Genomic DNA, 27,876 nt, shown 5'->3' with positions numbered 1-27,876 from the left:
GAGGGATCTCATTGTCTTTAACAACACATTGGTTTCCCCTATATTTCCAAGATACCTGTGGCGGCGGAAGCGTGGTTAAGGGGCGTGGTCAATATGACATCATTACGGTACATTGTTTTGCTATGATGCATATATTTTCTTTAAAAAGACAATAAAAAGGCATACATACATTCAAAACAAAGCTGTTATTAATTATATTATCAACATATATGTTTTCTTACATAATATCGTTTTGCTCTATTTTTGTAATGTTTGCTGCTTATTGTACAATGTACTTTTATTTATTTATTCATTTATTTTCTCGAGATTTCTCCAATCATTTAAGTCACTCTTACTTTATTAAAAAAGCACTGGCAAGAAATCTAACATCTATTTCTGTTGTTATTATAGATTGTACTCGTGTTTACTTCTATCGTGCCATGTCCGTGACGAAAAACAAAGCCACATTTTTTAAGAGATCACAAAAAAGAAAACTATATATTTATCCATTAATACTGTAAGTACCTGCTGGTCTTAATGTGTATGCTTGTGTGTCATGATTGTCGTTCTTCCCATGGTCTGTGAACCCACCGTGTTGGTGGAGAATGAGGAAGTCTTGTGTGTCTCGAAGTGAAACACGGAGATGGACATGTGTACACAGAGGAAATGCTAGTATACAATTGGCAATAAAAGCTAAAAAGAGCGTCGGCCGACATAACATGTTAAATTACTTTATTTTGTTTTCACCCCAAAAAAAAGGTGTGGCGGCTAATATGTTGCTGTGGCACACCGGCACAATGAAATACATTAAGGGGAAACCCTGCATTTAGAAAGTGGTAAAGAGTTTTTAATGCTCTAGCTATGACAATTTTGATTTATAATGAATAATTCCTACCTCGTGGAAATTCATTTACTACCGGTAAGCCCGGAAAAAAATTGAACAGCGATAAATGAGGGATTAATGGAGTTGGAGGAACAGTGTTACCTCGGTTTTTGATAGTAATCTTCTCCAAAAGGTCTGATGAAGACTGCAATCTGGCAAAATTGAAGCATTTTCCCCATTAGAAATAATGTAAATCCAATTAATACATTCCAGAGACCCAAAATATGAACACAAAACAAAATGTTATAGAGAAGGCTAAATTAGTATAAATGTCGATTAAAATGTATAAATGAACATTTAACCTTGAAGAGTCTTGTCGGCGAGAAAGAGTAGAGAGTACTTTTGCGAGAACTACAAGTTCTTTCTTGATTTCTCACCTTCTTTATCAAAGTGCTGGCACTCGCAACTTTCTTTGGCCCCATGGTAGATTATTTTGCAGTTGTAATGTTTGGCTGGACGATAATCACATTTTCGTCATCCCTTAACTGCTGTCTGATGGACAATAATCAAGTTGTCTGTCATTTACAAGCGTGGCAAACGTTTTCCATTAGTGTTTTTATTCTTTCAGGAGATCGAGCCCCTGCTTTTTGCTTGTTTGTCGCTGAGATATTTGAGCTATAGGATAAGTGCTTTTAAAGCAAAGAAAATATATATTTTTTTATACAGCATTTATATACATTATCTATACATACAACATTCACACCGATGTATCGGGCGCGCGGGCGCCCTTCTCTTGAAAAGTCAAAAAAGAAAAGGTAGGTAAAAGAGTAGCAGGGAAAACACGGAGACATCACAGAAAAGCTGCAAACATGCATATAACTCTTTAGGAGTGACTCCTGTTTAAAACATATATGGTTTATTCTAAATTTGGAAGCAAGCGCGACAGACGTGATGAAGTCACGGTTGCGTTCATTCGGCACAAACAGACTATTTTGTCCACATTCTGGATGCTGTCACGCAGGAATGATCGGTACAGGTGTGCTGCCTGCTCCACAGGCCTCGTTTACAACTGGTCCAAAAAAAAAAGACAGTGGAATGTTTCCGTGATTAACTGCGCTACCGTATGAACGTGAGGATATAATGCGGCTCTACTTTGTGTTTCATGCGAGCCGCGTTCGCTACCGACCAAGCCAAGCTAAATAACGGTGTTCTTAGAAGTGAAAACAAAAAAAAAACATGTGCTTGAGGTCCATGTCCACTATGAGAGAGTTGGTGTGTGTGGGGGGAGTGGGGGAGGGTGACGGTGGTCAAACATGCACACATTCACACACTCATTTACAAAAGGCACACTTCCTCAATGATGGGGTTGGAGGTGGATGAGGGGATCTGAGGTGGGGCGGTGGGGGGCGTGGTCGCTCTACTTCTTCCTGTAGTTGCCCAGCTGGATGGCGGAGCGGTCGAAGACGCAGCGGAAGGTGATGGGCTGGACTTCCCAGTAAGGCACGGGGTTGCTGAAGAGGCTGATTCCCGAGTACATGGCCTTCTTGGTGTTGAAGCCTGGGGGGCAGAAGTCGTCTGTGCCCACCGCGTTGATCTTGTTGACATGGAGGTAGACCACCTGGGCAGGAGAGGATTTAATTCATGGGAACCACCAGAGTCAGTCAGTGCATGGACTTCATGCCGACAGGAGTTCCAGGTTGTCCACATACACATTGTGCATATATTTTTGTGGCCCTAAACCAGTGCTTATCAATAATCTTTTGTCATGCACGGCCCCTCTTGGGGACATAATTTTTTATAAATGGAAATATGATTGAGAACCTTCTCATGTCCACCCCACAATAAAATAAATACTGGTCTTATGTTTATAAAACTTTAAAGGATAATATTTCATGTATGTAAGCATGTATTAGTGAAATGGTCTGTATTTATATAACACTTTACTATACCGGCACGATGCCCAAAGCGCTTTACATAACATGTCACATTCACCCATTCACATTCACGACCAATAAGGGGCAACCATATACTTGGGCATATTTCCCGGTTGAGCCTGTTTATAATTCAAGCAGTGCCGCCACCTAGCTGTAGGCTTGTATATTGTTCAAGAATGAAAAAAGATGCTACTTTACGTCCCTTGACTCTAAGCCCCTCCCCCAGATAAGCACTGCCCTAAACAAAAATTTAGTTCGTGGCCCATTTCAGTCTTGAAAATGACTTGCTACTCTACTCACGCTCGAGGCTATAGGGCTGTGAGCATTGTGCTTTTTTTATGCTCTACCTATGAAAATCTTCAATAAATAATTCCTACTTAGCGGAAATTAATTTACCACGGCCAGGACCGGAACCAATTAACAGTGATAAATGAGGGTTTACTGTATTAAATAATTAGTTTTGGTGATCATAAGTACATTTGGGTATGGGAGCCTGAGGTGTGCATAAAATACACACCCAACAAAAATGTGGTTCAAGTACATTTATAATTAGGTTTTAATAAATAACATATTACTCATATAAAATCAATTTGAATGAAAGAAGCCTCTTGTTAGCAATCTACTGTCTTTGTGTGGGTGGAGCCGGGGCCTTATGCAAACACACAGAAACTGAAGCTCATAAATTAAAGTTAAAAAGTTAAAGTACCAATGATTGTCACACACACACACGAGGTGTGGCGAAATGTGTCCTCTGCATTTGACCCATCCCCTTGTTCACCCCCTGGGAGGTGAGGGGAGCAGTGGGCAGCAGCGGTGCCGCGCCCGGGAATCATTTTTGGTGATTTAACCCCCAATTCCAACCCTTGATGCTGAGTGCCAAGCAGGGAGGTAACGGGTCCCATTTTTATAGTCTTTGGTATGACTCGGCCGGGGTTTGGACTCACAACCTACCGATCTCAGGGCGGACACTCTAACCACTAGGCCACTGAGTAAATGTAAGGTAATGTAGTAGAAATTATCCAGATCAGCTCCAAAATTGAATCACTTGTTCCTTATCCCAATATTGACATTTCATAAAAGTTGCAGCAAAATTCGGCCATAACCTTTTGAGCTCTTTATAGCGGAATGAAAGAAAAAAAAGTGAACATTTGTGTCAGTCATCTACTATCTCTGCGGGACCACTAACACACACACACACACACACACACACACACACACACACACACACACTCGCACGTAGAAATGTATACGTATGGTGAGGTAGATGAAATGATACGGATCAGCCCCAAAATCCAATCACTTGTTCCTTTTCCAATTTTTGACATTTCTCGAAAGTTTCATGAAAATCATCCATAACTTTTTGAGTTATTTTGCGAACAAACTAATTGCAATGATTACCTAACAACAATAATAATTATTTGTCAGTCAGATACAGACGTGAGAGCTCGGGGTTTAATCGTTTTCTATTTTTTCAATGAACAGGCTAACCGAGCATGATGATTCTGTTAAAAAGTCATGTTAGAATGTAGCTTACGTTGCTGGCTTAGTGTTGCTAATGTTTATGTCTCGCTCCGTAATGTGACGTGATGTTAAAGTTAAGTTAAAGTACCAATGACTGTCACACACACTTAGTGTGGTGAAATGTGTCCTCTGCATTTGACTCATCCCCTTGTTCACCCCCTGAGAGGTAAGGGAGCAGTGAGCAGCAGCGGTGGCCACGCCCGGGAATCATTTGTGGTGATTTAACCCCCAATTCCAGCCCTTGATGCTGAGTGCCAAGCAGGGAGGTAATGGGTCCCATTTTTATAGTCTTTGGTATGACTCGGCGGGGGTTTGAAATCACAACCTACCGATCTCAGGGCGGACACTCTAACCACTAGGCCACTGAGTAGGTATGTTGTCTATTGCGTTGGGCAAGCGCAGAGTCACAGTGGATATGTCAAATGTGTTTAAATTGCATAACATATCAAAGCTCATTTGTATAAAAGCAAAGTGGAGTTTACAAAAAATAAATTTAAATTCCTGCATCAAGGCTAGATTTTGGTCATCACACTTCCAATACACCCGTGAGACACCTGTCAACATTGGCTTTTGAAAATAAGACAAAAGTTTCCAGAAACTAAAATAAGATAGGGGAAAAATCTTCAAAAAAATCCCCATCGTTCAGTTTAAAAATCCAGGATCCACAAGCAAGCAAGTTAGGAATTTAAAATATGCTACACTGTAAATAAAGTCAGTAGATTTTACGGTAAAAAACTGGCAGCTCACTCGCCAGAATTTTATCCTAAAAATAACAGCCATACCGTTTTTCAGTTTACAGTAGTCCAAAATGTATCTAACTTTTAAAATGTATTAATATTTTTGAAGTCGGATTAATCATGATTAATCACAGGTTGCTGTGGTAATTGCTTACACAATTCAAATTAACTTAAAAAAGACCCCGATATTTGGACACAAATGCAATTTATTGTCAAAATGTAATCTACAATTTAAAAAAATGTTTTACTTGAATGCACATTGGTTATTTCTCTAAATACTTGGTAACATTTTTTATCTAAAGTCTAGTCAGGGTGTATTTTTAAGTCAAATTTGCCAGCAAACACAACAATCGGGGAGTCTCTTCACCGATCTTTGCACTGACGTATTATTAACCTGATCACTGACCGTATTATAACCACGCCGCCTTTCAGGTAGCTATCCGTGCTTAAAGTAAAGGACTGCGTGATTAATCTGCGTGTATCAGAATCAGAATCAGAATCAGCTTTATTGTCATTACGCAAGGTAACGAGATTGAGGCCATTCCATACAGTGCGATGTGTGCATGCTAGAAAAAACAAAAAAACAAAAAAAACAATGTGCAAATATATAAAAATATTAAAAAAAAAAAATGTAGAAGTGCAATGAATATGGTGTGAAATGAATATATACATGAAAAAAAACAAAACAAAAACAGTATACCTGTACATGATTGATGCCATCTTTTTCCATTATTAACCCCATGAGTTAACACGTTGTTTTTGACAGCCCTAGTTTACATGAATGCATTGTAAAAACAACCATCATATATTTCATGGTAATACACTGGCTGCTCAGTCACCATCATTTTACTGTAAAAATAGCAGTGGTACCATTTTTCAATTTACAGTAATTTGCTGTAAAAACTTTCGTAAATTTTAACGGTAAAAGTGTTTCCAGTTTTTTAGCCTTTTTTTTACCGTAAAATCGACTGATTTTTTTTTACAGCGTCGCACCAATCCCTCAAATTATATATAAGGAATTCTGATCAAGTCTTAAGACACTCACTTAATGTCCAACGAGAGCAATCAATAGTCCATAACTCTCAGCTCAACTAATTAGAGCAGACATCAACTTGCAAAAAGCTGCTGACTCCTTAATGAGCGGACGAAACGACTCCTTTTATAGAGTGTGAAGTGAAGTGAATTATATTTATATAGCGCTTTTCTCTAGTGACTCAAAGCGCTTTACATAGTGAAACCCAATATCTAAGTTACATTTAAACCAGTGTGAGTGGCACTGGGAGCAGGTGGGTAAAGTGTCTTGCCCAAGGACACAACGGCAGTGACTAGGATGGTGGAAGCGGTGATTGAACCTGAAACCCTCAAGTTGCTGGCACGGCCACTCTACCAACCGAGCTATACCGCCGAGTCAAAAACTGCATGGGAGTAAACTCCTGCAGTGTGGCTTCTTTGCTAATTGATTGTGATTGTCACTAATACAAGCACTTCAAGTCTTACCTGGATGTATTTGTGGTCAGGCAGGCCTGGGGGCACGCTGGTCAGAGCGTTGTTGTCCAGGTGAAGCTCGCGCAGGTGGGGGACATTCACCAGCGTGCTGTTTTCCACCGAGCTGATCTCGTTGTGGCTCAAACCCAGCCTGCAGGGAACAGCCATCACAACACATGTTCTCTCATTATTATTAGTATTATAATACGTTAGTAGTGCTGTGGGGGGAAAAAAATACTAAATGGAGGGAAAAGAAAGAAAAAATCCTGCCCTTTGTTCTGTTTTTCTATTTTGTCCCCACACTAGTAATTTCCACAATCCCACAAGTATTGTGTGGATCCAAGGCAATAAACAGACATGGAAATTATGAATTTTGCCAAACCCAGCGCAACAAAAGCAGCAGTCTTGTCAGAAATGACGTGTCCAGAACCCATATGACCATTTTATAATTAGAAGTAGTCACACTACAAAATATAAAAGTCTGAAATAGATTAAATATCTAAACTCAAGATTAAAGTGCTTATTTTTACACTATAAATATGTTTTTATTACCCAACATTTATATCTTAGACCATATTGCTTATCTTATGTAATATTTACAGATGATGAAATGATTAGAAAAGGATGACTATTACTCAATAGGAAGTGCCTGTAAACAAAATAAATATTGTTAGCAAAATTATTATTTTTTATAACTTTAGTTATTTGTAGGGATGTCCGATAATGGCTTTTTGACGATATCCGATATTCCGATATTGTCCAACTCTTTAATTACCGATACCGATATCAACCGATACCGATATCAACCGATATATGCAGTCGTGGAATTAACACATTATTATGCCTAATTTGGACAACCAGGTATGGTGAAGATAAGGTACTTTTAAAAAAAATAATAAAATAAGATAAATTAATTAAAACCATTTTCTTGAATAAAAAAGAAAGTAAAACAATATAAAAACAGTTACATAGAAACTAGTAATTAATGAAATTTCGTAAAATTAACTGTTAAAGGTTAGTACTATTAGTGGTAGAGCACCACACACAATCATGTGTGCTTACGGACTGTATCCCTTGCAGACTGTATTGATATATATTGATATATAATGTAGGAACCAGAATATTAATAACAGAAAGAAACAACCCTTTTGTGTGAATGAGTGTAAATGGGGGAGGGAGTTTTTTTGGGTTGGTGCACTAATTGTAAGTGTATCTTGTGTTTTTTATGTTGATTTAATAAAACAAAAAAAAAACGATACCGATAATAAAAAAAACGATACCGATAATTTCCGACATTACATTTTAACGCATTTATCGGCCGATAATATCGGCAGGCCGATATTATCGGACATCTCTAGTTATTTGTTTATTTTTAGATGTTAATGTAACATGATCAGTGTCAACATGCTAATAGCTACTATTATTTTTACATGTACTGTATTTGTTAATACAATGTTTAAAAAACATCACTGCTGTTACTTCCAGTCCTGTTACTTAAATCTTTATCTTAAGAACCCTTTACAACAATGAAATGTTGCCTGAGGTCGACCAATACACATGGCAGTTCAATATATGTAGGAATGGCTACCTAATTTGGTACCGATTAACATAAAATCCAATGGTGCTATATTTGGATACCTTTGTTGCATGTGACGTCACTTCTGGTTGCAGAATAAGAACCAGCTCAAAAGAACTTGGCGGGAAAATAGGCCTCTCGGTGATTTTACAACTTTCCATGTCAACAAAGCATGCAGGCCTGTAGAAAGCGCTCAACAGTGAGGCTCCATTGTTTAAAATGCACTACCTTGGTGCTAATTTACATTGGATATGCCATATACACCATCCATCCATCCATTTTCTACCACTTGTCCCGTTCAGGGTCGCGGGGGTTGCTGGAGCCTATCTCAGCTGCATTCGGGCGGAAGGCGGGGTACACCCTGGACAAGTCACCACCTCATCGCAGGGCCAACACAGATAGACAACATTCACACTCACATTCACACACTAGGGCCAATTGAGTGTTGCCAATCAACCTATCCCCAGGTACATGTTTTTGGAGGTGGGAGGAAGCCGGAGTACCCGGAGGGAACCCACGCAGTCACGGGGAGAACATGCAAACTCCACACAGAAAGATCCCGAGCCCGGGATTGAACCCAGGACCTTCGTATTGTGAGGCACACGCACTAACCGCTCTTCCTCCGTGCTGCCTTATGCCATGTACATGCTACTAATTATCATTAGTGATTTTACTTGGTGATTACAACACCTCCAAATTTGGTAATGAAAACTTCAACTAAGATACTTGTTATAATCAAAAACCTGGTGTTTGATAAGTTCAATACTTATAGTATAAATACTTTGTAGGACACAACAAAAGACAAGATAAACATTCAACTTGATGTCAAAGATACAGCAACACACCTAAGACGAACTGAAGTGAATGCATTCTCAGAGGTGAAAGAAAACGAGATACAGTAACTGGACGGCACAGTTATCCTTATCAGCTCACTGGTAAATGTTAAAAACAATTTTTTTTTTATTGTTAAACCACATAAACACACATAAAAGTACCATCAATTAATAGTATCGATTCCCAGGTCTCAGGATGAGTAACGTATTGGTTCGAATGTGAAAGGTACCATCCCTAATTATCAGATTTCAAATTGAAAAAAAGAGATAAGTTTAAGTTTACTTTGAGAGTTAAGTTAGTTAGTAGGTTAATACTACTTCAAAGTCATGACCTCATCAGTCACCTAAGTTTTGGTTCTCTATTCCACATTATTTTGATAATGTTGTCACTAGAACCACAAACTAACCACTAGGAGTAAAATCAAATAAGGAACGAGCTTGACATTCCAACACCTCATCACTCTTTGATATCTCTATACTATACTATACTACAGTATACTATACTATGTCACTACTACAATGAAAATATACTTGTTGTATTTGTGTATTAAATAGAAAATATTTGTTTTAATACTTAGCCAGTTGTTTTAGGCCCTTAAGGTTCTCAGCAGTGATCTTGGAGATCTTGTTTCCATCCAAGTGGAGCTCAGAAAGCGAGCTTGGGAGACCTGTAACAAAAAAGACCATTGGATCAAAGCATATTCCTCCAATGTACTGATCACACCACGGTACCTTGTGGGATCTCGGTGATCTTAGTGTCCGCAATACGAATGTAAGAGACTCTTTTCAGGTCGGCGAATGCTCCGGCGTCGATTCCAGCGCTCTTCAGGGGATTGGAGCCGAGCTCTGACAATAGATTTAAGAAAAACATGGAGAAAACCGTGTCTAGAAATAGAATATCTGAGTGCTCCTACCCATGACGATGACATGGGACATTCCTTCGAAGGAGGCTTTCTTGATCTTGGTGATCTCGTTCTCGTGGATGCGCAGCTCCTGCAGGCTCTTGGGCATGTTGGCGGGCATGTCCTTCAGCATGTTCTTGGACAAGTAGAGGCGCTGCAGCTTAGTCAAAGGGTTCAGGGCCTTGGCGTGGATGTTGCTGATCTTGTTGTTGACCAGGATCAGAGCCTGGAAAACATTGGAAAGAATGGAATCATCTACTGAAAGTGATGCAGGAGAATGAAAGAACTCCTTTGTTTCCAATCATCGTTGTAATTGGGATCTGTTGCATAACTCCCGGCAAGAAATCAATGCCAGACCAGAACCCCTGGACCGAAGTATTCACACATCATTAAAATAAATCATTATTTTCCAAAACTGTTACCTGCAAAACCAACCAGTAAGCCATTTTGGCTCTCTTAACATTTAGAAGAGACTTTTTTATTGAAAGACTGAGCAGGAATTTCCATTCCTTCGTCAAGGGCACACTAAACTTTTCCGTGCATGTGACACACCGGGAGCTTATCAGTCGTCAATACAGAGAGGCGAGTTCAAGTCCACATCTGCAGAAGAAGCCTGCTTGTGTAAACAGACAGGAGACGATGCGAGGTATGCGCATCTTGCCGATCAGACGGAAGGTATTTATTGCACAGATGAAATCTGCACTCGAGGCCGGAAGGTGTAAAATGTTTCTGTGCACCTGGAGACCAAGGATTGAAAGGTGTCTTACGTGCAGCCCCTTGAGGTTCTTGAAGTCGTCCTCCTTGATCTCAGTGATTTTGTTGTTCTGCAGGTCTAGGAGGGTGGTGTCGTCAGGGATGTCTTTGGGAACTTCCTTCAGACCTATCCACCGATGAAATACAGGGGGAAAAAAATCTGAAATCCGTGGGCACAATGTGCTGGCAATATGCTGACGATTCAAAGGTGACCAAGTAATAAAATATATTCAATGTGCTTTGAGGAGGAAATGGGACTGAAAACCAATTTCCTGAGCGACATAACTCGACTGAGATCGAGCTTTAGCGTTGCACGACACAACCGTCGCCAAAGTGTCAGGGGAAAGGTGTTTTGAAGGAGCAACGACTGCCGGTTACGACCTTTTGGCATATGCGGCAACATGCAACAGGGAGTTTACATTACAGAAGAAGGGGCGCAGGATAAACTGTTGCTGTTTCTGAGGTTTTGCCTGCATTTGTCCGAAGAGAGTCACGGTGGTTGACGTTTTTGGATGAGTTGCTTTTGCCTTCATGTCTGACCTTTTTCCCAAGCAAGTATAAACATGGTGGAAACTGCAGATTTATACATATTATGCAATCACTGGGGTTTGTCAGTTAGTTATTTAGTTATAGGCAGATTTTCATTAAACTATTTTGTGCCTGATCCGGATAAATTCTACTACGTTACCTTACGTTTACGTTTCTACTGTTTGTGTGTATGCTAGTGGCACCACAGAGACAAAGAGAGCCGATGACTGACAAGAGTGTTCATTTTCTTCCTTCCTGCTATAGATAGTTTAAAATAGTTTTAAGATAGTTTTTTCCATTTACATTAATGCACAGTAAAATACAACTGTAGATTTGACGGTAAAAACTGGCAGCTCAGTCGCCAGAATTGTATCGTAAAAGCAGTGGTACCGTTTTTCCATTTACAATATTTCAGAGAAAAATCCATTGTACAGTTTAAGGTAAAATTCTGGCAACTGAACTGCCATTTTCTACTGTAAATTGAAAAATGGTACCGTAAAATCTACACTTTTTTTTTTTTTTTTTACAGTGTACCTTACGTTTACGTTATAAGCTTCAACTTCGGTGTGTGTGTATGCTCACGGCCCTGCAAAAACAATGATTGTGGATGACTGACAATAGTGTTCCCTCTGTTTCTGTAATTCCACTTTACAGTACATAACTCAAAAAGCTACTGGCGGATTTTCATCAAACTTTCAGGAAATGTGCAAATTAAGAAAAGGAACAAATCATGGGCGTGACCGGGATAATTTTTACTATGTTCCCTTACATTTACTATAAGGTAAATGTAAACATTTAAAAATTGGCATTTACGTCAAGAGCCTGTGCTTCTGTGTATGTACGCAAGCAACCCTGCCTCCACCCACAGAGACACAGAGGCTTCACTCTCTTTATTTAATTTCACTGTGGATAACTAAAAAATTTATGGTCACATTTTGCTGAAACTTACAAGAAATGTCAGAAATGGAAGAAGGAACAAGTGATTAAATTGTGGGGCTGATCTGGTTCACCGTCTCGATTCAAGACTTTTCACTATTGTGAGGTAGGGCCTGGCGTAGGTCTGCACTCTCCTGGTACTGACAACAGGCAAAGCCCCATGTATGGTAGAATGATCCCAGCATTGAATAATAGCGTGACTCTGAAAAACTCAATCTGAAACTCATAAATGTCCTGTTAAAGATAATTGGTAATAAGCGTCATTATTATCTGTTCTAAACCTTTTGTGAATAAATGTTATCTGTTCAGAGCCTTACTAAAACCAACATTTCCAAAACAAGGGGTGACTTTTTTCAGTTGTGGTTTAATATTCCACAACCGCATTGCCGACATATCACGAACAGGCTACATTTTAAGATGTGTAGCGAAGCCTTCTTGTTTACAAAGTGGTGGGCGTATACACAAGGCAATCTCATCTTGCTCGGGGCGAGTCAGAGCCGGGATCATGTCAGTATTGAAAAGGAGGCTTTCCCCCGTGAGCTTCAAAAGCAAGAATTGGAGCGTCTCTTCCTATAAAGATGGAGCAAAGAACATCAATAATGGTAGTCTGGCGTGCCTTGCTGTAGTAGTTTGGCTGCAGATGACGCAAGAAACTTAAGAAATAAATACGCTAAGACCAAGTCAGCGTTTTACACGTTCTTCAGGGAGTGGATAAGAGAAAAGTGTCTGGCCCCCACAGTGCAAGTCACCATGAATCAAGCGGTTGTGATAGCAAAGTGAGTCATTTACAGGCCCATGTCGAACACCACGTCTGCGGGCGTTGGCTTTTTGCATGAGATGACGTCATGGGCTTTTCGGAATCAGCAGCAAACTGCACACTCGGCAGTTGGTCCGTTCCCGATTGGCCGTTGCGTCATCCCGCTAACTTCCCGTCAAACAGTCCCAAACTGAACGCCACCTGATGACCCCTGCGGGTCGTTGAGCGCTTTTACCAGTGCCGCTCACATGTTTCTCATCACCGTGGAGCTTATTGGCTCTTCCTGTTGTTACTGTCACCACGACAACGTGGCCACACTGTTTTCGTAACCCTTGCTAAGTGCCATTTGAACCGACTGCTACCGTGGAGGGCGGACGGAATGTTTATATACCGTATGTATGTTGTCACGGGAGTGGACCTGTAGTGTATGTTGTCACGGGAATGGACCTGTAGGGAGACGGCGCTTAATGTTTTTTGTGGCAGGCAATGGAGCTCCATCTCCAGGGAGCGCCGATGGAATGCCACATGTTTGCTTATTGTTTTACCTCCATTAAAGCTGCTTGCAAATTCTCAGGCACTCGTTTTTTTTTTTTAAACAAAACCAGAATGTGGGACTTTTCTAGCATATTGTAATTGTTGCATGTCAAGATGACAAACAGTTGATAAAAAATTGGGACGGGTTCCATTTCTGAGCCAAGCAATTTCCTCCAGATGGATTAAAACTGAGCGTTTTTTCAACATTGGTGTGTTTGGGGGATTTCACAATAAGACAGATCATGCTCATAACCCCTTGTGGGTTTCGGGTGGATCGGTCCACAACCAAGGCCTTCACGCTCACATTTCAACACTTCTTCTGTGCTTACCGAGGTCAGAACACTGCACTACGCGCAGGTGGCACTGGCACCGGAAGGGACACTTGGGTCCTTCAGGCATCATGGGCGCTTCAAAGGTGTTAGTTTCGTCGGGCAGGGCCGACCCGGGTTCATCTTCCATCATGAAGTCCATGAAGCCGGACTGGCGGAAGGGCAGAGCCCAGCAGGCGGTGACCAGGAGCAGAGAGAGACAGGCGGACCTCATGGTGCTGCTAGCAGGGGAGCCTGCAAGAACAAGATGGAGAACTTCAAGGAAGTTGTCAACTGCAGGACGAGGCGCGAGCGGGAGGTTGTTGATGGAGTTCTTCGAAGGGCAAAGGTGATAAGTGGGAGGCTAAACGTTGAGGTGTTTTTTTTTCCAGAGGTTGGAAAACATCTAACTAGCTTGTCATGTAACTAAGCAGGAAAATTGCACAATAGTGGATCATCACTCTTTTGAGGTTAGATCCCACGTCTCTGCAGTGGATATACAGCACATAGTATATACTGTACGTATACGTTTACGTTAGTAAACCTCACTCCCTGTGGATGACTCTCATTCGGAGGACCCAGGTTCGAGCCCAGGGCAGAACGAAAGAAAGCAGGTGCTGGACCTGGCGAGTTGCACAAAGCAGGACTACTTTTTTCTGAAATTTGTAGCTAAAGAAGAAATAAACCAACAACAAACTTCGACTGTGGTGGACGCTGATTCTCGGAGGGATATAAAATGTAACATTAACATACATATTAGTGGTGCACCGTATTGATTATGGTACAAATTATTTGGAAAACTTGCTAGCATCCATTTACTACAGATATGTTTAAAGTTTTGTAATCATTCGACTTGTCTCACCCATGTCCCTGCAAAGACGTTTCGTGTCATGGCAGACATGTTTTTCGACCAATCTTGCTCAAATTTTAAGCTCGTAAATCCGCCAAAGTTAACCAAGTTTTTGTCATTCGACCAGAGACCCTAAAATTTTGTAGGGCACTTTGTGAGGAATTTTAAGCCAATGTTATTTACGGTGTTTAGTAACAGTGCCACCATGTGACGTATCTGTCAGAATAATATTAGCACAGGCCACACAGTAGGGTTGCGGTTTGACAATTTTTTTACTCTATTGTCTGCAGCAGTTTAGTGGTAGAGTCACACATAAGCAAATAGCTGTGCGTATTATTATGTTGGATTGAGCTTTTCTGCAAGACAAATAAACCGTCATTACTTTCCCATTCTTCTGTCGATGCCAGTTGACACATACACTCTCTGACCTGGGATGTCGTGCATAGACCCAGCAATCTTCTCGCCATGCTTGTAACCGCTCGCTAACGCCATAATGAAAGGGCGCACGGACTGTAGCGGCTAACAAATGACCTCAACCAGGAAATCCCGACCTGGATATTGCGAGTGACACAAAGTCCATTACAGTATGTAAAAAAAGTTGCAAGTCAAGTGTTGTTGTGTTTATTAAAGTGCAGTAAATCCCGTTCGGTTTGACGCCTACAAATGCCGGCAGAGGCTACGTGAGGTTGCGGAGATCACGGTTGAGAAGCGTAATTACAGTACTTGTCCACAAAAGTACCACAGATTTTGACAAACAACCCGAGTCCAAGTCTCAAACCACTTCCATCCAGGAGAGAATTTGATTGGTACTTGCTGGTGTGCAACTCTTAATGTCTGCATGCAGTTTGGACTTTGATGCATCTTAGTCTCAACAAAGACTCCTTGTCTCCTCCATTCGATCATGTTGAGAGGACATGTTGTTCCACTCTCAGGCTGAGTCATCTTGGCTGCGTTCAGCTCTCTTATCTCAGCTAAAAGCCTAAATTCAGCAAAAGCAACAAAACACTTGGTGGGCCTGAAGAATGTTTGTTTTGAGCGTCTTACAGCCAGATTGTTGAGTTGCGAGACACATCTGGCGCACGTCTGAAGCGTTTCCGACAAAGTCAAGGAGCGCACAGCTTTCACTGCTCGTTAGTGAAGCGCATCTTCCAGCCTGTCCTGACCCGTGGCCGGGGGGCGCACATTCGCGGACCTCCTGAGTCCCGCTGACAACCCTAAGGGACGCATGACTTTCAGGGGCCTTCAGTGTTACTCCTCAGGCCTCGTTAAGAAAGGAGCTCACATGTCAAAATGCGAGCTGTGACACGCCTCGACTGTTCTTATCTGCATCTCCCTCGCAGGAAAATGTACCTATCCCCCCCCCAAACATTTACTTTGTTTATGTTTTGTCTTCCTTTCGGAGACTCCGGGATATTTTGGTGATCAATTTTCACGGCATTCCTGACTTTAATGGCTTGTAATATTTCCCAGCTGCGCAGGCCGTGTGAGGCAGGTACTTCAGGGACTTATTTGCCTGTTTGTTTTTTTTACATGCACGTGTTTTCAGACCTTCAGTATGTTTGTGTGAGACTTCCACTCTTGAACCGCCGCACACAGTTGGGTTGAAATGTGTCCAAACATGCACCCTTAACGTGTTGCCAGTTTCTGACAAATAAAACACATGGTGAGGCTGTGGTTAAACTCTTGTAGCGGGATTGACTTGGAATTTCTTACTTCTTACTTTCTTACTTCAGGGTGTTTGGACGAATCGGTACCAAATTTAGTACCCACTTTTCGGGGACTGCCAAGCACGTGTGTGTGTCAAATCTGAGCAAGCAAAATGTCAGGACTTGCCAACTAATTGTCCATATTCGTCTGTATTGTCTCATAGGGATGATGTTCGAAATCGGTTCTCCCGGTTGTTCGATAAGAAAAGAACCGATTCCATGGATTCAAATCCCTTTTAGAGAACCGGTTCCCGTTATCGAGGCCACTATAGTAAAGAAAAATAGTTGGTTCTTTATTCGAATCCCTGGGAACGAATCCCTTCCCACGTACAAGAATGCCCTGTGGGACCTGCAATGTTATGCCCATTTGATTGTAGACTCTTACTGACACCTTTTGGCGATATGAAAATACTACGCGTCATTAGTTTGGGCACTTCCGGGTTGAGACAATTGAGAAGTAGACAAGTTGTGTTAGCTCTTACAAGCCTTGGAAAAGATAAGTCTGTAAGTAAACTGTTTAACTTGTTTATGTAACTCAATATTAAGGTGGAAAGTGGTTAAGTTTGACACTAAGATGTTTATTGAAAAACGATTTTTGTGCACTGTTTCAATGGATGTTTTGAGGACTTAAAATGGCTGCCAGTCGTATATTTCCACCATCGAAATAGTCTCAACACTCAGAAGTATTTGTTTGATGATAGTACTGTATATTTGTGTGAAGCTGATATTTACATATTGTGTATTACATTTCAGTATGTTAATTGAATCACATAGCTTATACATTTGTCATTGTGTGTATTTCAGTTAAAAAGTAAAGTAAAGTAAAGATAGGAAAAGACAAAGCAAGATCAACAACAATAAAGAGCCTAAATTGATTAATCTGCTTTGGATTGTTTGTTAGCTGTCTGCCAAGCTGTATAACCTCAACACGTATAGTGAGGGCAGAACAGGCAATATGCAATTATTGCCAGGCTTCGCTCTCATGTAAGGGGGGAAGAATTGTTGATTGATGACTGTGTTGTTCTTAGTGTCATAGTGTGTGTAGTTATTAGTATGTTCCAATAGCAGCAGAAGTGCACTTTTTGGAGAGCTGTATTATTTTCAGTTTTGTGCCCAAGGGACTGATTTTATTCAACACTATATTATTATTTATACACCTATAGTGATCAGAGAGACAGGTTGTTTGTGTGTTACTGTATATATTGGTTTTTCTGAAAAATCCCACTTAATATACTTTGGGTAACAACAGTCAATATTTTTATTATTATTTTTTTTTAGGGGGGTAACAGTCAATATTTATTTATTTACTTTATTTTATTTTTTTCTTCTAAAATAAAATTGAGCTTTTGTTAAACCAAATATTGTGTTTTTTTCCATATACAACAACCGATCTGGATTCGATAAGAGAATCGATAAGGAATCGGTTCGATAAGAGGATTTGACAATGGGCTCGAACTCGATAATTTCTTATCAAGCATCATCCCTATTGTCTCATCTTTATTACGTGTATGCTAGCATGTCTTTCTAAGCATTTTCCCAACAAACCGTAGGGGGCGTTTTCATAAGTTTTCATTAACGTTTTCACAACAAACCGTGGGGGGGCGCTACGAGTGTCATTATCTTTGGTTACCACAGGAATATGAAGTAAGGAATGTTTTCCGAATAAATTTTTCATACAAATATGAAACAACTCCCCAGGTCACTGTGAGGGTGACAGGAAGAAAAGCTGTATGATTCTTTTCCGTCTTTGTTAGGTTTTTGTTCTATGGGGCAAAGAGCACATGAAGTTTTAGTTAAACGTCCTTTGTGGTGCTTTTTTTCTTTTCTTGTCTTCCTGCCTTGTTTCATCCACCCTCCCGTCCCCCGTCATCCCCTGTTGCTGCCCCACCCCCCCATCCCCCAATATGGCCCCAGCACTCCTAATGATTACCAGACAGGAAGCAGATCTCGCAAGAGAGGAGCGTTGCGCCATTTTCCCTCCCGTAGGCTTTGTCACTTTTTCAGCTTACAAGTTACACTCTCGACGATTCCTCTAAGGAACAAGTGGCGGCCACATTGTCCCCCTCGAAGGTTAAGATATTTACAAGGCTGCGGAACTTTTGAAAACATGTGTCGCCTTTAACCTCCTCGGTAAACAAATCACACAGCGTTGTCCTCCTCCCACGTGCTTGCATCCATGACCTTCCCATTAAAAAATGTGTGGGAGGGCGGGTCTTTTTGGCTATTAGGACCGAAACTATGCAAAGACTCAGCCAACAGTACATTTCTTCGGACTGTACAGAAAATATTCTCCATCCTCCTATTGCTTTTGCAAAAAGACCTGTGGCGCTGAGGTCCATCCACTTGCATTGTTCTTGAACATAATAGGCCTCCTCCACTCCAAACCTTCCATTCATTTATCGTTTCAATGTTAAACATCTGCTTGGCACTGTTGGACATCACATATTTTTTTCTTGCGTTAAACAACTGATTGGCCTGAATTTTCATCACAGCTGACTTTGATTAAGTGTTTTCTTCTTTGGGCTGCTGGCAAAGAGGATGTGACGAGTTAGTGACTGTCTTTTGATGGGGGGGGGGGGAGAGGGAAGGGGGTGGAGGGGTATTATATGATTAAAGCCGGGATGTCCAAACTTAAAAAGTCTAAAAACCACATTTCATATATACTATATCCTTCTGGGAAGCAGGGTCCCCCTTAGTGTACTATTTTCTTTTTTGTATCGTATGTCACAAATGTAGACTACAGTTCATATTTCAAACAAAACCTTTGTGTTATTTGGTATTAACATCAACGTCTTGAGTCATACCCAAAGACTATAAAAATGGGACCCATTACCTCCCTGCTTGACATTCAGCATCAATGGTTGGAATTGGGGGTTAAATCACCAAAAATGATTCCCGGGCGCGGCCAACGCTGCTGCTCACTGCTCCCCTCACCTCCCAGGGGGTGATCAAGGGGGATGGGTCAAATGCAGAGAATAATTTCACCACACTGAGTGTGTGTGTGACAATCATTGGTACTTTAACTTGAACTTAACTTGAACTTTTTTCTTGTTAAATTTTGCACTGTCTTTCCTTTTTTTGGGGTTTAATTTGAACAACAAATGGCCCCCGGCCGCACTTTGGACACCATTTAATCATTTTCCCTTCTACCTGTCCCTGGATCTAGTTGTCGCTTTCAGGAGTCTTGATGATTAAGAATGGGATGAATCAACAAAAAGACACCCTGCATGTTGTTTTAGAGACAAAAGAACTTTACCCCCCACTGAGAATGTTTAGTTTCTCCTTTACATAAACAGAAAATGAGATTTGAAGCATTTTGGAGCAGGAAAGCAGGAGGGTCCATATGGGTTCCATCCAAACAATCAATCCTTGCAGTGTCAAAACAGCTCACTTGGTCTGCTGCCATGAAAGGCAACACATTAGAAAGGCCAAATGGAGGTTTTGGCGTCGGCGGGGGCCCCACCACACCCCCTTTTACCGGCTCTTTTCACTCGCTTGCAGCCATTTGGGTTCCTGATCGGAATTCCAAGTGGACAACAACAACACAAATAAAACTCAAACAGAATGAAAGATTATGACATCATCAAAAACACAAGTTACCCCCCCTGCCCCCAACCTGTCACCCGCCATCACCCCGTGCGCACATTGAAGGATGCAACCAACCAACCTGTTCCCAGCAGAAGCAAGGCGAAGGAGCGTTGAGCAAAGTCAGGGGAAGGACTCCCAAATATCCAGTCGAGGCGGCGAGTGAGCGGCTCCTCGGGCCTTTTGGGATAATTGGACTCGGGAGCGTCGATCAGCGTGGAGATCAAGCAGGTGTGCTCTGTCACAACAAGGGGAGGGGAGAGAGAGAACGGCGGAGAGAGAGGGAAGGGAGGCAAGAGGAGGAGGAGGAGGAGGAGGAACAATTGGTGGAGCCTAGCGGGGAAAAACAGCTGGAAATAAAAGGGAAGAAAGTGAGAGTAGAGAAGTGATTCAGCTGGCATGAAGGCTCTGCAACATCTGGGAATGATAGCGTCTTCCCTCCACCTTCATCCTGAAGGCTGCACTCACTTGTCACTTTCAGCTCGCTTCAAAAACCAACTCCGATAGGTTTGCTCCACTAGTTCCGAACAAGTGGACTGAGACCACTTGAGATGAGGCGAACTCTAGAACAGACCGGTTCACTTGAGCTCAAAAAACACGGACCATGAGTGTTAAAGTGTCAAACGGACTATTGTAACGAATTGTTTGTTGTAACGCTCTTAAAATAAACTGACATTTCTGTTTTTTCATCTTTAAATCTGAGTTGATTATACACTAGTGTTGTCCCGATACCAAGATTTTGGTACCGGTACCAAAATGTATTTCGATACTTTTCGGTACTTTTCGATAGTTTTCTAAATAAAGGGGACCACAAAAATTTGCATTATTGGCTTTATTTTAACAAATAATCTTAGGGTACATTAAACATATGTTTCTTATTGCAATTTTGACCTTAAATAAAATAGTGAACATACAAGTCTTTAAATAGTAAGTACGCAAACAAAAGTGAAGTGAAGTGAATTATATTTATATAGCGCTTTTCTCTAGTGACTCAAAGCTCTTTTCATAGTGAAAACCCAATATCTAAGTTACATTTAAACCAGTGTGGGTGGCACTGGGAGCAGGTGGGTAAAGTGTCTTGCCCAAGGACACAACGGCAGTGACTAGGATGGCGGAAGCAGGGATCGAACCTGCAACCCTCAAGTTGATGGCACGGCCACTCTACCAACCGAACTATACCGCCCAAAAAAAAAAGCTCCAAATTAGTCTGCCAACATATGCAGTAACATATTGTGTCATTTATCATTCTATTATTTTGTCAAAATGATTAAGGACAAGTGGTAAAAAATGACTTATTAATCTACTTTTATTTTAATTTACTGTTAATATCTGCTTATTGTCTGTTTTAACAAGTTCTATCTACACTTCTGTTAAAATGTAATAATCACTTATTCTTCTGTTGTTTTGATGCTTTAATAATAATAATACCTGGGATTTATATAGCGCTTTTCTAAGTACCCAAAGTCGCTTTACATGTAGAACCCATCATTCATTCACACCTGGTGGTGGTAAGCTACTTTCATAGCCACAGCTGCCCTGGGGTAGACTGACGAAAGCGTGGCTGCAATTTGCGCCAACGGCCCCTCCGACCACCACCTATCATTTATCATTCAATTCACCGGTGTGAGTGGCCCCGGGGGCAAAGGGTGAAGTGTCCCGCCCAAGGACACAACGGCAGCGATTTTTGGATGGTAAGAGGCGGGGAGCGAACCTGCAACCCTCAGGTTTCTGGCACGGTTGCTCTACCCACTACGCCATACGTTAGTTTTAGATGATACCACAATTTTAGGTATCAATTCGATACAAGTAGTTACAGGATCATTCATTGGTCATATTCAAAGTCCTCCTGTGTCCAGGGACATATTTTTCCTGAGTTTAAAAACATAATATACATTTTTTTAAACGAAAAAAGATTTTGTGATGCTAAAAAATATCGATGTAATCATAGTTGTATCGACTAGATACACTCATGTACTTGGTATCAATACAGTGGATGTCAGGTGTAGAGCCACCCATGCATTTGTTTACATTCAGGAATGGCCTCATTAGCGGTGACGCCGGTGAGTTACGGTGTGTAGTGAAGCATGTTTAACTATTCCTTGTCCTGCAGGGATGATACTTCTAAGAAACTTACTTTATTTGTCGCCGAGGAGGCGAGGATTAGTGATTTAGAAGTCGCTAAAACACTGCCAACTGCGGGTGGACTTTAGCCGCTAGCTAGCTAGCCATGTCCTAAAGCAGCTCTTCCTGAGGGCGTTTCAGTGTTATAACTTCACCTTTATCGTCAGTTTTTAAGCCAAAATGCATCCATTCTCCCTTTTCTGTCTACACCAATCGTCTGCTTGTAAGTACTCTGTGATTGTGCGCTGCCGAACATGCTCATCTGCACGTAAAACCAACAATGACACGATGTGACGACGACGGGGGGGCGGGTAGTGGGGGACTGGTATTTTTTAGAGGCGGTATAGTACCGAATATGATTCATTAGTATCGCGGTACTATACTAATACCGGTATACCGTACAAACCTATTATACACATATGTTTTTTTTAAACTGACTTCTCAACAACGTTGCAAAATAATTGTGTTTGTAAATTGAGACAACGTTGATGTTGTCAACGTTGTATTTGTGTTGTAAAATATTGGTTGGGAAATGACCAAAATTCAATGGTCAATTCAACGTCAGAACCCAACATTGATTAAACGTTGTCAAAAGGCATGTTGTTCCAACGTCAGGACCTAATTCAACAAGTTCTCAACGTTGCCTTAACGCAGGGGTCGGCAACCCAAAACGTTGACAGAGCCATATTGGACCAAAAGTACAAAGAACTAATATGTCTGGAGCCGCAAAAAATGAAAAGTCTTATAATAGAGGCAACACATGACGTAAGTGTCTATATGAGCTATAATAGCCTACTATCAAAACGACTATGTGTCGCAGGCTGAAGCAAATCTTCGTTGACAGAAATGTTGAAATGCAATATTTATTCTACACATTTTTACAACATTAGAAACCAGTAGTAAATCAGAGGCTACTCAGAAGGTGAGATAACTCCTTTTAATGGCCAAAGGTATAGATGTGTGTCTCCAAGTTAAAGGAAACGGCAGGCTGTCTTCCTTTAATAGATTTATTACAATTTTTGTAATGTTTGCTGTGGTCTGGAACAACATGGCACACAAACAACTATCAGAAATGCAGCCAACATTACATACTGATAATGTGTCATGCAAAACTAAATTGTATACTAAATAAAGTAGCCAGGCGGGTCCTTCCACACTGCAAAAAGTCAGTGTTCAAAAACAAGAAAAAAAAAAACAAAAATTAGGGGTATTTTATTTGAACTAAGCAAAATTATCTGCCAATAGAACAAGAAAATTCGGCTTGTCAAGACTTTCCAAAACAAGTAATATTAGCTAACCTCAACGAACCCAAACATACCTTAAAATAAGTATATTCTCACTAATAACAAGTGCACTTTTCTTGGTTAAAAAAAAAAAAAAAGAGACCTTTTTGCTCAGTATGTTGAAAAATATTCTTAAATGCTAGTGCCATTGTCTTGACATAATGACATGCGCTCTGCATCATGATTTTTTTTTCATGCTTGAAGTAAGAAATTATTACTTTAAAAAAGTAGTTTTATTCTTGTGAGTGTTAATGACACAGCTTTGCATCAGTTGATATTCTAGTTTCAAGCATGTTTTACTCAATATAGGTCATAAAATCTCAGCAACAAGCTGTAATATCTTACTGAGATCATTTAGGACCAAAACCCTTAAAACAAGTAAAACACTCGAACATAAAATTTGCTTAGTGAGAAGAATTATATTATCAGACAGAAAATAAGCAAATAATACCCTTATTTGAGATATTTAATCTTACTTAGATTTCAGTTTTTGCGTCTATTGTGGTAGCTTGGTGCTGCAAGGTATTCCGAGGTGCTGCGAGTCGGCCAGTTGCTGGGGTAGTGACCTTGTTTGTCAGCATGTCTGTGATCTTCTTTTAATTCTTTTTTTTTTTAATTAATTAATTAATTTATTTATTTATTTATTTATTTTTAAAATATATTTTATTAATATTATTTTTTAATTTTTCCCCTCCCTCAGGGGGGGGGGCTCGGCGGGGCGGTTGCTGGTTGTTCCATCTCCATCGTTGGGGTCCCTGCGGGTGGGGTGGGTGGTTCCCGTGGCCCTGTGCCTGGGTGGTCCTGCGGCGGCCGGTTTGGGTGGGGTGGCCGGGGGCTGGCCTCGCCGCGCTCTCCGGGGGTGGGGGGTGGGCTCGTGGGGGCCCGGTTGCCGGTGGGGCGGGGGCGGTCTTCCCGTCCGGTTGCGGGGAGTCTCTGGGTCCTTCGGGCGGGGCGTCTCGCCTTTCTGCCCGTGTGGGGTGTGGTCTCTCGCTGGCTTGGGGTCTGGCTTTCCCCTGCTTTTCTCGTGCCCTGTCCTCCGCCGGGTGCGTCTGTCTGCGGCCTGCTGCTGGCCCTTGTGGGCGGTACGGTGGGTCGGGCTCTGGGGTTCCTGTCGCTGGCCGGCTTGGCTGCGTGGGGGCGGTGGTCCCTGGTTCCCTGGGCACCACGCCTCCTGTTTGTGGGTTGGGCTCTCGGGGGTGATGGGGCCGTGCTCTGGCTCCCACGCACTCTGGGAGTCGAATGTATTGTACATGCAAATTCACGTATGCTCACATACGTACATAGGTACCTACGCTCCCACATACATACACAAATACAGTACATATTTACCTACCTAATGTTCGTACATCCACACGCACATTCAATATACAAACATACACATACACATACTGTACATATACATTCACTGTACAAACACATATACACATTCTGTACATATACATTCATTGTACAAACACATATACACATTCTGTACATATACAAGTACATATGCATACTTACACTCATGCACATAATCACGTTTCATCAAACATATATTAACGTTGTTGCCCTAGGGTAAACTGGGTGTAACACATGGCACACTGACAAAGCTTAACCTATTGTGACTATAACAATCTACAAGGTTAATGTAGGTTGCTTCTCTTTCTCCCCCTCCATTTTTCTGCATTCTTTCGTATCTCAAGTTATCATTACGTATATGTATTGTTGCATTTAAACAACTGTATTGTTGATAATAAAGGTAAATTATTGGTATTGTTCATTATCAATAGCGCTATTTCTATTGGTATTTGTATTGATCCATTTGTAGTGTAATAATGCTCATTGTCATTTCTGTATTATTTTTTATTTTTCGCTAACTGCTTATTTGCTATTACTTTTACCATCATATTTGTACATGTCATATTTGCTGATGTTGATCTATTGTTGTTGTTGTTGTTGTTTGCTGTTGTTGTTTTTGTCTCTCTGTCTAATCCCCCTCTTGTCCCCACAATTTCCCCCTCTGTCTTCTTTTTTTTTTCTCTTTCTATCCCCTCCTGCTCCGGCCCGGCTGCACTAAATGATAATATAAATACATTTAATAAAGTCAAATACAAATAAGGCAACAAGAGAAGTATCCTACACTTCTCTTTTGTAAAGTAAATCTGAACAGCCGACATGGGCATCTACATCAACTATATGATTTGCCTGAGAAGCTGGACAGGACATAAAAATAAAAAAATAAAAATAAAATAAAAAATAAAAATAGATTTCAGTTTTTGCAGTGCACCAGCCTCTCAAAAATGTATGTGGTTTTCCCCTTTTTTGGGGGTGAAATGTGCTTTATTTTCTAATGCAAATGCTGGATGTGATTCAACCTAGCAGATTGCATTTTGGTTTAGAATGAGTACATCATGAAATATGTCACAACATCTGCCCTTGTCTTTACTTTATGTTTTTTTACTGTACGGTCTCTAGTACCATGACACACATATTGTACTGGCTGTCCAAAGTGCATTTGTGTCCCAAATATGTTTTTTTTAAATAAAATACAAATATACCAACAAAAAAATGCAGCAAGCAAATAGAGTAAAATGTGTAGAGTAAAAAATAGGGGTAAAATGTGTAACCTTAGGACGAAAAGTTACAATTTTAATAACACAAAGATTAAATACATAAAACTTTTTAGCATGTTGGATTGATTTGGACACCCTTGCACTAAATGAGCCACACTAAATTGTATCTTTTCTATATTTTTGCTGTAGCTTAGAGTACCGATCAAAACACTTCTGACGGATGAATTCATTCCTGAGAGCCTGATGAGGTTTGTTTAGGTTGCCATGATGGACTTCTTTTTTGGGTTTCCAGTTCTCCATCCTCTGCATTCATCTTTACTTCGTCTCTCTTAGTCAAAACTAAACAGGATCAGTTGGTTTCCTTACACAAACACACACCAGGCTAAAGTGCAGACCACACACGGCACCCCCCAAAATCTGCCAAAAGAGTCCATCCTTAGCCTGACAGCACGGACAATGACCGAAGCTAAAGCCTTTAAGTTGAAATGGCGTCCACTGAAGGGAGAAAGGAGAAGAAGAAAGTAGGATTTTTTGCGGTCATTTCGACAATAATAAGCTTGAGAAATAGCGAGTGGGAAAGAGAGAGAGAGGCTGTTCGGATCTCTCAATCTGTGGCAGATAATGAAAGACAGCCCAGTTGGAAAGGACGATCTAGAGGAAGTACAACATAAGAACAACACGTTTCAGCTTAAACAAAGACCCTCTTTCAGTGGTATAAAAGTTGAGTATTTTGTTACATAAACCTTGTCAAGTATATTCTTAATCGGACACAAACTCAAGTCTACTTGTAGTCCTGTAGCTCAAAGCCTAATCAAGTATATTTGCAGAGTTCAAGGTCCCTTATTACACAAAAGTGTTCTAACTGTAATACAAGGTGTGTCAGGAAAGTTCCAGGACTCTTGATTTTGATCGCATTCTTGGATGTGAGTTGTGTTTGTATTATTTAAAAGTGTGGAATGATAGAAAAGGTTTGATTTAAGTGAAATTAGTCAAACACAGACTAACCTATTTTTTATTAACAATCTGGAATGGACTTATGCTGTCTTTAAGTTGAGGCGGAGTGGTAATTGTTTTGTTTTTGGCCACACTTAGTGGCCAAAATAATTCATAAAGTTAAGCTCATGCGGACACGTGTGTTACTGGATACTTTCTAATAGGTTTTTGCCTTGGAGACGTTGTATGTGTAAGTTAAATGCAACTATAATTATTTGATACTAGAGCAATAAATAAACCAAGGAGAAATTAATGGTTTTATGGGAGGTTTTTGTCTTTGTTGCAAATATTGAGAAAAAAGTGACTGGAAAGTTTCCAGAAATTATTAGATTTTTATAAATCGCTATTTTTTCCAGCAAGGTGAAAGCTCATGGTTCTCTTGGATAGATAAACACCCCTACAAATACTTTTATTAGGAAAGAAAAAAAAGCGCTAACAAATTATATTTAAATTAGCCAGAATAAGAATATATATAATCATATAACCTGCCATTATTTACTTAAATATGATTTTAAATCGGTTAAGTTTTCCTTTTCTTCAGAGTGTAATGTAGAGATTAGCTGATGGATTCTTATCAGTAATTAATACATCATTAATACTATGGTTATATAATAATTAGTGTATGTCCTGGGAGTTGAGGTGGAGTGGTGATTGTTTTGTTTTTGGCCATACTTAGTGGCCACAATAATTCATTAAATTAAGCACATGACGCAGTAAGTTGAATGATGTGGACACGTTTGTTACTGGATACTTTCTAATAGGTTTTTGCCTTGGAGACTTTGTATGTGTAAGTAATATGCAACTATAATTATTTGATACTACAGCAATAAATAAACCAAGGAGAAATTAATGGTTTTATGGGAGGTTTTTGTCTCTGTTGCAAATATTGAGAAAAAAGTGACTGGAAAGTTTCCAGGAATTATTTGATTTCTATAAGTCGCTGTTTTTTTTTACAGCAAGCGCTATCAAATTATATTTAAATTGGCCAGAAAAAGAATTTAAATAATCATATAACTTGTTATTATTTACTTATATATGATTTTAAATCTGTTAAATTGTCCTTTTCTTCATAGTGTAATGTAGAGCTTAGTTGATGGATTATTATCTGTAAATAATACATCATTATTAGTATGATTGTATAATAATTAGTGTATGTCCTGGGAGTTAAGTCTCTCCCTGT

The 27,876-nt window shown here is 40.5% G+C and overlaps 1 protein-coding gene across 1 annotated transcript; it reads right to left on the bottom strand.

Moving 5' to 3' along the window:
• Window positions 1-1,701: 1,701 nt before the first annotated feature.
• On the bottom strand, window positions 1,702-19,997 carry dcn (decorin). The gene is made up of 8 exons (XM_061959839.2): window positions 19,830-19,997; window positions 13,628-13,861; window positions 10,558-10,670; window positions 9,803-10,016; window positions 9,621-9,734; window positions 9,463-9,556; window positions 6,492-6,630; window positions 1,702-2,420 (listed from the first exon to the last, which is right to left on the bottom strand). Exons 2-8 carry the CDS (start codon window positions 13,839-13,841, stop codon window positions 2,220-2,222), a joined length of 1,089 nt encoding a protein of 362 aa, XP_061815823.1. The 5' UTR covers window positions 13,842-13,861; window positions 19,830-19,997; the 3' UTR covers window positions 1,702-2,219.
• Between the last annotated feature and the right edge of the window lie 7,879 nt (window positions 19,998-27,876).

Source organism: Nerophis lumbriciformis, linkage group LG05 (genome assembly GCF_033978685.3).
Source record: "Nerophis lumbriciformis linkage group LG05, RoL_Nlum_v2.1, whole genome shotgun sequence".
NCBI lineage: Eukaryota > Metazoa > Chordata > Actinopteri > Syngnathiformes > Syngnathidae > Nerophis > Nerophis lumbriciformis.
This window is presented reverse-complemented; position numbering and strand designations above follow the sequence as displayed.